Below are 11,767 nucleotides of genomic sequence, written 5' to 3' on the forward strand. Positions count from 1 at the left end.
CCCCATCCTGCCCTCCACCGCTTCACAGCCTCCATCCTCACAGATCCACAAACAGCGATAGCCACTATTATCACCCACACACATGTTTATACGTTATACAAAAAGCAGGTTTATCGCTTTACCTGCTCAGGTTAGTCTGCAGGTCACCTTTACATGACCCACACTACCCTTAAACCAGTCTGAGTCTAGTCCCCATACAGAAGTCACCTTGGTTTGTTTGTGTAATCACTGAGCTCAGTCTGTCAATCAACAACCTGCTCAATAAAACATTAGCTAGTGCACATTTAACATGGCCATGCCTATCAATTGAAATCCCTTCTCTTTTGAATGACTTAAAGAGAAGTTGGGACAAAACAATGCTTACGCAACATTTTGTTTTATTTTTATTATAAATACAAGTATGTAACACCATGCCATTACATTTTAGGGTGAACCCCTGAAGACGCCTTGCCCCCCTCAGTCTCTGATAGACGACTGTCTGTGGTCAGAGCAGAACCGGTCTGAGGAGGGCATCTCCACTTTGGGATCTTCTTTCTGCTCCTGGTCCATTGCCTGTTTAGGGTAGCAGTGGTGTGCACAGGCTGTGTACATCCCTCTGATCAGGAAAAGCACTGATATTGCGGCATAGTAGCTGCCATAGATGATGAACTGGAGAAAGGGAAATTAAACTTTGGTTTTATTAGAGGGGCCAAGAACAGTAACAATGCAGTAATAATTTGCCACCAGGTGTCAATCTCTCTTCACTTTTGATAACTTGTGCAGTGATCAGTTAAAGGAATGGACAATGTCCTGTCTAGCTCTGCATTGTGCAACCATACCTGTGTGATAATGTCTAACCCCAGTGCAGTTTCATCAACAACGATGGCTGTGAGAATGGTCTGCAGCAAGAGGGCGACAAAAGTGTTGACTCCGAACGTTAGAGCAAAGCATGCCATGGACAAGTTGGATGCAATCTGGAATCTGGAATGACAAAACAGAACACTATGTACTGAATATTTTTATTGTGCATTTCTGATGAATGTCTATGGGACATGCATGGAAGGTATATGAAATAAATATAGCAGAGTTCGTTGAAGTATGGCCTACAGAGTATTCACTTACGTAGTGATGGTAATCAGCAGCATGTAGGAGGCCTTGAAGATGACGTAGCCAGCATAGCTTGCCCAAATGTTGCTGGTGAGCCCAATCAGAAACACGGCCCCTGCCCCCACCGCAGAGAACACCCCCAGTGACAGCTCCCCCCAGACATCCCAGGTCACCTTTACATGACCCACACAGAAGGCTGCGGCTGCACCTATAGGACAGGGATGGGACAACAGTGGATGATTTCCTTTTTAGATCCTGAGTAAATACTTTTAAACTGTTTAAATACTTGTAAACTGCATCCTTCCTCCCTTCCTTGAAGCAATCACTGATCCAACGCTGTTGGCTGGATTAAAGCATAGGATTCAATACATGGCTTTCATCAATCAATCAATCAAATGCGTTTACAAAGCCCTTTTTACATCAGCAATTGTTACAAAGTGCTTATACAGAAACCCAGCCTAAAACCCCCAAAGACCAAGCAATGCAGATGTAGAAGCACGGTGGCTGGGAAAAACTCCCCAAAAGCCCGGAACCGAGGAAGAAACCTAGAGAGGAACCAGGCTCGAGGGGTGGCTACTCGTCTTCTGGCTGTGCCGGGTGGAGATTATAAGAGAACGATCCAGTCATATCAGATCAGTCATTACCCCAAGCAAGGATGGATGCTTCGAATTGGAACAGGACCCTCATCATATTCCTAGGGGGGGAAGTGTTCCTACCATAATTTATCAGGACAGTATAATGTCTCTATCCCTGAACACATAGGATAGAGGACAGGGGTTTGATTTAATTAAAGGGATACTTCAGGATTTTGACAATGAGGCCCTTGATCTACTGCCAGAGTCAGATTGACTTGTTCCGATAAGTCACTATCTCTCAAACCCGAGCTATCAGCAATAATCAGAGAAATCGTTACCCAAGTTATCACCTTAATTGAAGCAATTACTCTTCTCTGCGTGCAGAGCCCAACTTGGACCAAAGCGAAGATGACCATGGAACTACATTGCCTTAAGCCCATCGAAACACATTACCCATTTAATTGTGAGACCAATATTCAGCTGCGTTCTGGAATTTTATTTGTATGTTTTTATTAAGTAATAAAATAAATATTAGCATTGCAACATTTTATCTGAAAAACCCCAAGGCCCAGCTACTCCACTGAACGCACACACACACACACACACACACACACACACACACACACACACACACACACACACACACACACACACACACACACACACACACACACACACAGTTCTGAGATTGTCTTACCTACTACTGCGCAGATGGCCTCGACCCCTCCATTGTAGACAGAGGAGGTGCTGGATGGCTCTATGTGGTCCCACATCAGCTGGATGTAGTTGAACACCTGGCCGTAGCCGGCCGTGGCTAGAGCCCACCACAGAGACCAGTAGACCAGCTTCCTAGAGGAGTAGGACTCTCTGAAGCTGCTCCAGAGCAGCCTGCTAGCATAGACCACATTATGCAGGCTACACCAGCCAGTACTACTCCCAGCACCCTGGGTCCTACCCGACCCAGCACCATCCTCTACGGCCTCCTCCACATCCTGGACCTCCTCCACTGCACTCGCTTCCTCCTCCACCTGGCCCTTGGTTCTCAGGCCCAGGGCAGCCTTCTCCCCCCTGAAGAACATCCCCTGCTGGGGCATGGGTAGCCAGATGGAGATGAGGAACGCAATGCTGAGAATCCCCAGGGAGATAGCATTGAGGTAGAAGTAGTCCAGCCCTGCCAGGGAGACCAGCATCTGGCCTATGGTGGCCCCTAGGGTGGAGCCTGTCAGCATGGCACTGCGGAGGTAGCCGGTGGCCCGCTGGTACCTCTCCGGAGGGATCACACTGTAGATGTAGGAGAAGTAGGCCACCTCCGTGGAGGTCACCACGGCATAGTTGAACTGCAGGAACGTCATGGCGGTCAGGCCGGGGGCGAAGCAGAGCAGGACATAGTTGGTGACCAGGAAGAGGCCCTGGACCACGATCACCGGCTTGTACCTCAGGAAGTCTGTCAGCAGGAAGACGGGGAAGAGGACGGCCAGGTAGGAGTACGTCCAGATGGGGAACAGGTAGTTGGTCACCTGAGGAGGCACAGGGAGAGGAGTGATTAATTTATCACTAGATCTATTCAATATGCACAGGGATACTGAATAGTCCCACCGGTCGTCTATATGAAGCAAAAAAACTACATAGCCCACTGTATACAGTAACCTGAGGATACACTGTATATAAAAAAGTATGTGGACACCTACATGTGGACACCCAAATTAGTGACTTTCAACGTGGCACTATCATAGGATGTCACCTTTCCAACAAGTCAGTTCGTTAAATTTCTGCCCTGCTAGAGCTGCCCCGGTCACCTGTAAGTGCTGTTATTGTGAAATGTTTCGGAGCAGCAGCGGCTCCTCCGCGAGGTGGTAGGCCACACAAGCACACAAGCGTGTAGCGCATAAAAATCGTCTGTCCTCGGGTTGCAACACTTACTACTGAGTTCCGAACTGCCTCTAGAAGCAACGTCAGCACGATAACTGTTAGTCATAAGCTTCATGAAATGGGTTTCCATGGCAGAGCAGCCTAAGATCACCGTGCGCAATGCCAAGCATCGGCTGGAGTGGTGTAAAGCTTGGCGCCATTGGACTCTGAAGCAGTGGAAACTCGTTCTCTGGAGTGATGAATCACGCTTCACCATCTGGCAGTCCGACGGACACATTTAGGTTTGGAGGTTACCAGGAAAACGCTACCTGCCTGAATGCATAGTGCCAACTGTAAAGTTTGGTGGAGGAAGAATAATGGTCTGGGGTTGTTTTTCATGGTTTGGGCTAGGCCCCTTAGTTCCAGTGAACTACACAGCATACAATGACATTCTAGATGATTCTGTGCTTCCAACTTTGTGGCAACAGTTTGAGGAAGGCCCTTTCCAGTTTCAGCATGGCAATACCACCGTGCACAAAGTGAGGTCCATAGAGAAATGATTTGTCGAGATCGGTGTTGAAGAACTTGACTGGCCTGCACAGAACCCTGACCTCGACCTCATCAAACACCTTTGGGATGAATTGGAATCCTGATTGCGAGCCAGGCCTAATCGCCCATCATCAGTGCACAACCTCACTAATGCTCTTGTGGCTGAATGGAAGCAAGTCCCTGCAGCAATGTTCCAACATCTAGAAGAGTGGAGGCTGTTATAGCAGCAAAGGGGGGACCAACTCCATATTAATACCCATGATTTTGGAATGAGATGTTTGATGAGTAGGTGTCCACATACTTTTGGTAATGTAGTGTATTTCATTCTATCATTATAGTGTGCATCATTTACTTTCTTATCACAAACTTGTTACCAAATCCATTCAAAACTGTTCATGTGTAGCATACAGCTCTCTGCTGCTGGTTACTTTACCACTTCCTCTGAGATGTTCTTGTATGGTCCAATAAGGTAGGGTGTTAGGAAGGGCTCAGCTGGTCTGCAGTTGGCGAAGAACCCATAGAGCGACAAAACGGCTGTGGGAAACACCCAGCCAGTGGACTTCAGCTTGGCCCAGGAACCCATTCTGGTAGGCTACCCCTTATGTCCCCCTCACACGCACTACCTCTGGGTCTGAGTCCTGTGTACAAATGGGATCTGTTGACAGTAGGCAGCAGTAGATCACTTGGCCAAGTCCTTGTCGGGAAATTTAGGAATTTAGTCTGTCTATGAACTACATGTGCATAACTGAGAATGCAAGTTTTATATGAGGGAGACTTTGAGCTATTGGGAAATAGTCCCACTGATGGTAAAATGAAAGCTTACGTCAGCCTCAGTTATCATGACACTGAGTTTACCACGTTTTTCTAGGCTCTATTGTTGACTTTATGTAGATGTTTTGTGCACAGTTATGGAACAAGTTCTGTCTTTTTTGAACAGGTTAGTTGTGGGTGAGTTGTGTGTTTCAGTCCATCTGCACATGCATCCTAGCCGAGCTCCAGCTAGTCTGTCGCTGTAACAACGCTTTGTTTACAAGGGATTCTGCTGGAGGAGCGAAGTTAAACTCAAACGATTCTTTCTCAGATATTATCCACCAGGTAATGAATATGCTGTTGATGATGCTAAAATACTTGATAATTAAGATACTAACACAGACACTTTAAACAGTAGTGCTGCTCTGACCTAGAGCTAACTGGCTAGGCTAGCCCAGAGCCATAACCTTAGGTCTCTGTGCTAGCCAGACCAGTTAGCTGTAACAGCAATTTAATTAATGGCGCACAAGTTGAAGTTACAAGTAGGCCTAAAGCAACTTGTATCTCACAATTGGTCTGGTTTCGAATATTGAACTGATGCCTTTTGTTCACAGGTATCATCCTGGAATATGAAAAAGGAGGAGCTTTGAAGACTAAATTCATTGATTTGTTGGATTTGTCTCCAGTGTGAGTAGACAATAGTACAATTCATGTTTATGAATGAGATGCTGTGTTAGTGATCATCATCTGTACAGGGCTGCTAACTTTTGAAGAAAGCTTGGAGTGATATTTGCTATGTGAATTGGGGGTCCTCCATCAGGAAAATTGTACTGTTTCATGGCTCATTTCCTGCAATTCTATGTATTTTGACATAGCTTAGGCCTTTGACCAAATAAATAAATGAAAAACACTGGTCAGCTGCATACAGGATGCTTTGAACATTACTTGAATACTCAAACTTTGACGACTTTGGGGGGGGGCAGCAATGAAATGAGATAGAAAGGAGATAGAAACAGAGGGAAGGTTGGAAGCACAGATTGATCCCTGTTCTCAGGTAGAAAGTTGAATGCAACACTTGCTGGGGAGTGTTACCACTAAGGGCTGTTACGGTGACATATTGCCGCCACACCGGCAGTCACGAGTCATGACGGCAGCCAAATTCCATGTGACCGTTTAGTCATGGTAATAGGCTTCTCCAATCTCTGATGCTGCTGATGGTCATTAGTAGCCTACCAAACTTGCTCACTGTCTGGTACACAGCACTCTATTGTCCCTGTAATCACTATGACATCAATGCAAATGTTATCGAAAATCTAATCACACTTCATGAGCTCATGTTGCGCAACATTTCTATAGGCAATGCAGGTTTTTATTTGATTTGTTTCACCTTTATTTAACCAGGTAGGCAAGTTGAGAACACCTTTATTTAACCAGGTAGGCAAGTTGAGAACACCTTTATTTAACCAGGTAGGCAAGTTGAGAACACCTTTATTTAACCAGGTAGGCAAGTTGAGAACACCTTTATTTAACCAGGTAGGCAAGTTGAGAACACCTTTATTTAACCAGGTGGGCAAGTTGAGAACACCTTTATTTAACCAGGTAGGCAAGTTGAGAACACCTTTATTTAACCAGGTTTAACCCAGGTAGGCAAGTTGAGAACACCTTTATTTAACCAGGTGGGCAAGTTGAGAACACCTTTATTTAACCAGGTAGGCAAGTTGAGAACACCTTTATTTAACCAGGTAGGCAAGTTGAGAACACCTTTATTTAACCAGGTAGGCAAGTTGAGAACACCTTTATTTAACCAGGTGGGCAAGTTGAGAACACCTTTATTTAACCAGGTAGGCAAGTTGAGAACACCTTTATTTAACCAGGTGGGCAAGTTGAGAACACCTTTATTTAACCAGGTAGGCAAGTTGAGAACACCTTTATTTAACCAGGTAGGCAAGTTGAGAACACCTTTATTTAACCAGGTGGGCACCTTTATTTAACCAGGTAGGCAAGTTGAGAACACCTTTATTTAACCAGGTAGGCAAGTTGAGAACACCTTTATTTAACCAGGTAACACCTTTATTTAACCAGGTAAGTTGCACCTTTATTTAACCAGGTTTGAGAACACCTTTATTTAACCAGGTGGGCAAGTTGAGAACACCTTTATTTAACCAGGTAGGCAAGTTGAGAACACCTTTATTTAACCAGGTAGGCAAGTTGAGAACACCTTTATTTAACCAGGTGGGCAAGTTGAGAACACCTTTATTTAACCAGGTAGGCAAGTTGAGAACACCTTTATTTAACCAGGTAGGCAAGTTGAGAACACCTTTATTTAACCAGGTAGGCAAGTTGAGAACACCTTTATTTAACCAGGTAGGCAAGTTGAGAACACCTTTATTTAACCAGGTGGGCAAGTTGAGAACACCTTTATTTAACCAGGTAGGCAAGTTGAGAACACCTTTATTTAACCAGGTAGGCAAGTTGAGAACACCTTTATTTAACCAGGTAGGCAAGTTGAGAACACCTTTATTTAACCAGGTAGGCAAGTTGAGAACACCTTTATTTAACCAGGTAGGCAAGTTGAGAACAAGTTCTCATTTACAATTGCGACCTGGCCAAGATAAAGAAAGAATGATTGGGTCCATGTATCGTGAGATTTTGAGTGAAAACCTCCTTCCATCAGCAAGGGCATTGAAGATGAAACGTGGCTGGGTCTTTCGGCATGACAATGATCCCAAACACACCACCCGGGCAACGAAGGAGTGGCTTCGTAAGACGCATTTCAAGGTCCTGGAGTGGCCTAGCCAGTCTCCAGATCTCAACCCCATAGAAAATCTGGGCCAAAATACCAGCAACAGTTTGTGAAAACCTTGTGAAGACTTACAGAAAACGTTTGACCTCTGTCATTGCCAACAAAGGGTATATAACAAAGTATTGAGATAAACTTTTTTTATTGACCAAATACTTATTTTCCACCATAATTTGCAAATAAATTCATTAAAAATCCTACAATGTGATTTTCTTGATTTTTTAAAAATCATTTTGTCTGTCATATTTGAAGTGTACCTATGATGAACATTACAGGCCTCTCTCATCTTTTTAAGTGGGAGAACTTGCACAATTGGTGGCTGACTAAATACTTTTTTGCCCCACTGTAGGTGGCCATATATGGATGTTCCATTTTACTATATGGGTTGGTTATGTAGGATTCTTCTAACCCATCACTTTCTACTACATATAATAATACAATTATTATTATAAATCATATCTTTACATTAAAAACCAAAGTCTATCGGAATTCCAGTCATTCCAATAAATGTTATACCCCTTGATCTTCAAGAATAGGACTTGGAAATATGGAAGTATAGATTAGCCAAATTGTTTTACCTGGGCATGGCCCCAAAACTAAGGATTTATTAGCCAGCACAACTGTCTGGTTTATGATTTTGTTATCATAGAGGACTGATTGGGCTCATTGATTCGAGTTGAAAAATAAATTTTGTGCTCATGGAATGGCATTCTTTGCCAAGAGTGTGCAAAGCTTTTATCAAGGCAAAGGGTGGCTACTTTGAAGAATCTAAAATCTATTTTGATTTGTTGGTTACTACGTGATTCCTTATGTGTTATTAGTTTTGATGTCTTCACTATTATTATTATACAATGTAGAAAATAGTAAAAATAAAAAACAACCCTTGAATGAGTAGGTGTGTCCAAACTTTTGACTGGCACTGTATATATAATGTATAGGTCCAAAAAATAGATGTAGCAACTACAGATTGCCCCTTTAAGTCTATCAAAAGTGTGTAAGTTTGAGCATGTGTTCATTAGACCTATGGATGTATTTATTTTATCAGAATGAATTAGATTGAGCAATAAAAGCCCCACTTTTATTCCACAGGCTGGGATCTGCACTATGCAGCTGTTGCAAGAGCGCATTTTTCACTGGCTGTCCACTGGTTTCAAAAACATTAATTGGAAGGCAGCTTAAACTTCTTGAATTCAACCATTATTGGGTTCAAATACACATTTAGATTTGTGAACAGCCGTCCACTACAACCACAATCTGTAAGGAGCAAATACCTAAATGAGAGAGCAGCAGTGTGATTCACATCAACACGCTAACATTATGTAGATATCAATAATAAGTGATATCTGTATCGCCGTAGACTACAACACTACTGTCATTCTTACCTCCAAGCGTTTATTCAAGTTGGATAATCGTTGGATGTCGACAGTGTTGGGGTTCGTTTCCTCGTTCCTTGTCAATCATGGACTCATTGGTGAAATTAGCATTATGACAATATCTTTAATTAAATCATTCAAAAACCTTTATTAATGCAATTGCAGACAGAAGTTGACAACAGGAACATAGCGCATGTTTCTGAGTAAGTTCTGCAAAATATCAAAGGTCCCAAGTTATTTGATTAAACCTGAAGTCCAGGCCTTGTGATGTCACTGCATACGTCATTACCTTCTACTCATCAGACCAAGCCCATGCATACATTGCTATATAAACTTGCAAGAGAGATACAATAGTTCCGGTGTTTTCTAAGGACTAGGCAATAAAAGTTGATTTATTGTGGAATGTCTGACCCGCCGCACAGGCCTTATGACTGCAGGATTGACCTTCTCCCTAGCACGACTCCGCCCCGAGGTTGAATGTACTCTCTGTCGGGACCAGAGACCAAGGCGATGGAGACCTACATTTGGGGACTCCCTTGCTGCAGGATTCATCCATCCTTCTTCTTCTCCCGTCCGCGCAGGGTTCCTCTTTGTGGAGAAGAAGGACAAGACCTGCGCCCGTGGACCTGCGCCCGTGGATCGACTACCGGGGTCTCAATGACATAACGATTAAGATCCGCTACTCACTACCACTCATCTCCTCGGCCTTCGAGCCACTCCAGGGGGCCATCGTGTTTTCCAAGCTGGATCTACGGAACGCCTACCACCTGGTGCAGATACGGGAAGGGGATGAGTGGAAGACCGCCTTCAACACGGCCAGTGGTCACTACGAGTATCTGGTCATGCCATTTGGCCTTACCAACGCCCTTGCTGTGTTCCAGGCTCTGGTCAATGATGTTCTACCTAGATGACATCCTCATCTTCTCCCGTTCCACTCAAGAACATGTGCTTCATGACAGGTTCTCCAACGCCTCCTGGAGGCTGTTTAAAAATGTATTTAAAAAAAAAGGAATATCCAAAAACATACAATATACTTGCAGTGAAGCCGCTCAACAACTACACCACACCAGTCATCCAACAGACTCCCATTCAGAGCGACACACAGAAGCATCCAGGGTCAACGCCCTGCTCAAGGGCACGTCGACAGATCTCCCACAAGGCCCAAAAAGACATGACCCCCCACAGTTCCCCATAGCTGTCCTTCAACCATCCGAGACCCCTCCCACTGTCACCCTCCCCAAGAAAAAAGAAAGAAAAGAGGAAATAAAATAATAAAAAATACATTTAATTCCATTCCCCAATTCCATTCCCCACCCCCCCCATTCCCCACCCCCATTCCCCCCACCCCCATTCCCACCCCCATTCCCCACCCCCATTCCCCATTCCCCAATCCCATTCCCCACTCCCATTCCCCCCCCATTCCCCACCCCCATTCTCCCACCCCCATTCCCCACCCCCATTCCCCACTCCCATTCCCCACCCCATTCCCCATTCCCCACCCCCATTCCCCACTCCCATTCCCCAATTCCCATTTCCCCACCCCCCCATTCCCCACCCCATTCCCCATTCCCCACCCCCCCCACTCCATTCCCCAATCCCATTCCCCAATCCCATTCCCCACCCCCATTCCCCACCCCCATTCCACACCCCCATGAAACAACCAAGAAAATGAACTCATGAGTAAAAGAAACAGAAAAAAACAATGCAAAAAAACAAAGGACATCAAGGAAAACTAAAATCATAACAGCAAGGCCAACTGTATATGTTGGAGTTAGTGGTTCAACGGATCTGATTATTTTAGGATCAGCAACAACAAAAATGAAGGGAGACAAACATAATTTTGCTTTCCATTTATTACTTAAAGAACACTTAAAGCAAGGAACTGTTCAATGTTTAAATAATATCTAAACATATTCAATACTCAATTGTTAAATTAAAGTGCAATGAGGCATGATACCTTCTTCCTTTGAACAACAGTGAATGAAAAAATAGCCTATGTCCGTATTAAAAAAAGAAAGAAAGCAAAGCAGACCTGAGCTTATAACTTTAAATTCCATTTAAAAAAGAGGAGGATGTCTACATTGTCTGGGGAGAGGGTAGACCTCTTTGCAGTCACTATGTCCCCTGCCATGGAGAACACCCTCTCACTTGGAACTGAAGTGCCAGGCACAGCCAGGTAGCACCTTGCCATCATGGCAATGTGAGGGTATTTACACTCATTGCTTTTCCACCATGCCAGGGGATCACCATCCACTGGAATGCCGCTTGCTGTCTTGTAGGATGCCACCTCCTCTTTGATGGTGTTCGCAAACGTCTTGTCTGTGTCCTTGCTCGCAAAGGTCTCCCCGAAAAGCTCCTTCATGGCCAAATTATGTTGTGGAGGAGATGCCTCTGAGTCTGCTCTTGTCGGCTCTGTGGCTTGACCTTGCAGAAAAAAATGACTTGATCTATTAAACTAACTAATTATTTATTTTCATATTTCATAGAACTATAATTGTGGCAATAACATTTAATAAAAGCCATTATTTTTGTTCCAAATAAAAAATGGATGATTCTAATAGCAATAGCATAGACTAAGATTAGACTGCAGAATATTTATTATGTAAGTAATTCACTCTTATTTTTTATTTGTTACCTCTTCAGTGGCCACAATATCAGTGGTGAGATCACTGTATGTCTTCTGCATAGGGCAGGGTCTAGGTGAGACAGGGACTTGAACCTGTACAGTAGATTTATGAAGGTAGTCCTGTACATTAGGGGGGTATCTGCTCCTAGCAGTACTTGCG

The 11,767-nt window shown here is 44.1% G+C and overlaps 1 protein-coding gene and 1 long non-coding RNA gene across 2 annotated transcripts; one reads left to right on the top strand and one right to left on the bottom strand.

Annotated features, from left to right (window-relative positions):
• Nucleotides 1-351: 351 nt before the first annotated feature.
• Nucleotides 352-4,821, bottom strand: LOC115136903 (thiamine transporter 2-like). Its single transcript, XM_029672811.1, has 5 exons — nucleotides 4,492-4,821; nucleotides 2,359-3,178; nucleotides 1,102-1,294; nucleotides 819-960; nucleotides 352-648 (listed from the first exon to the last, which is right to left on the bottom strand). Exons 1-5 carry the CDS (start codon nucleotides 4,639-4,641, stop codon nucleotides 457-459), a joined length of 1,497 nt encoding a protein of 498 aa, XP_029528671.1. The 5' UTR covers nucleotides 4,642-4,821; the 3' UTR covers nucleotides 352-456.
• LOC115136906 (uncharacterized) lies at nucleotides 4,413-5,721 on the top strand. Its single transcript, XR_003864726.2, has 2 exons — nucleotides 4,413-5,153; nucleotides 5,423-5,721. It is a non-coding gene; the product is annotated as an uncharacterized LOC115136906 (long non-coding RNA).
• Nucleotides 5,722-11,767: the final 6,046 nt, after the last annotated feature.

The sequence above is a fragment of the Oncorhynchus nerka genome, linkage group LG11 (genome assembly GCF_034236695.1).
Source record: "Oncorhynchus nerka isolate Pitt River linkage group LG11, Oner_Uvic_2.0, whole genome shotgun sequence".
Classification (NCBI taxonomy): Eukaryota; Metazoa; Chordata; class Actinopteri; order Salmoniformes; family Salmonidae; genus Oncorhynchus; species Oncorhynchus nerka.

What these genes read in the sequence shown, in the direction of transcription:
- LOC115136903 (XM_029672811.1), bottom strand. Translation starts at nt 4,641, where the DNA reads ATGGGTTCCTGGGCCAAGCTGAAGTCCACTGGCTGGGTGTTTCCCACA. An exon ending in AGAACATCTCAGAGGAAGTG is followed by an intron (nt 3,179 to 4,491) that starts GTAAAGTAACCA and finishes GTGCCTCCTCAG; the next exon opens with GTGACCAACTACCTGTTCCC. An exon ending in GGCCATCTGCGCAGTAGTAG is followed by an intron (nt 1,295 to 2,358) that starts GTAAGACAATCT and finishes CCTGTCCTATAG; the next exon opens with GTGCAGCCGCAGCCTTCTGT.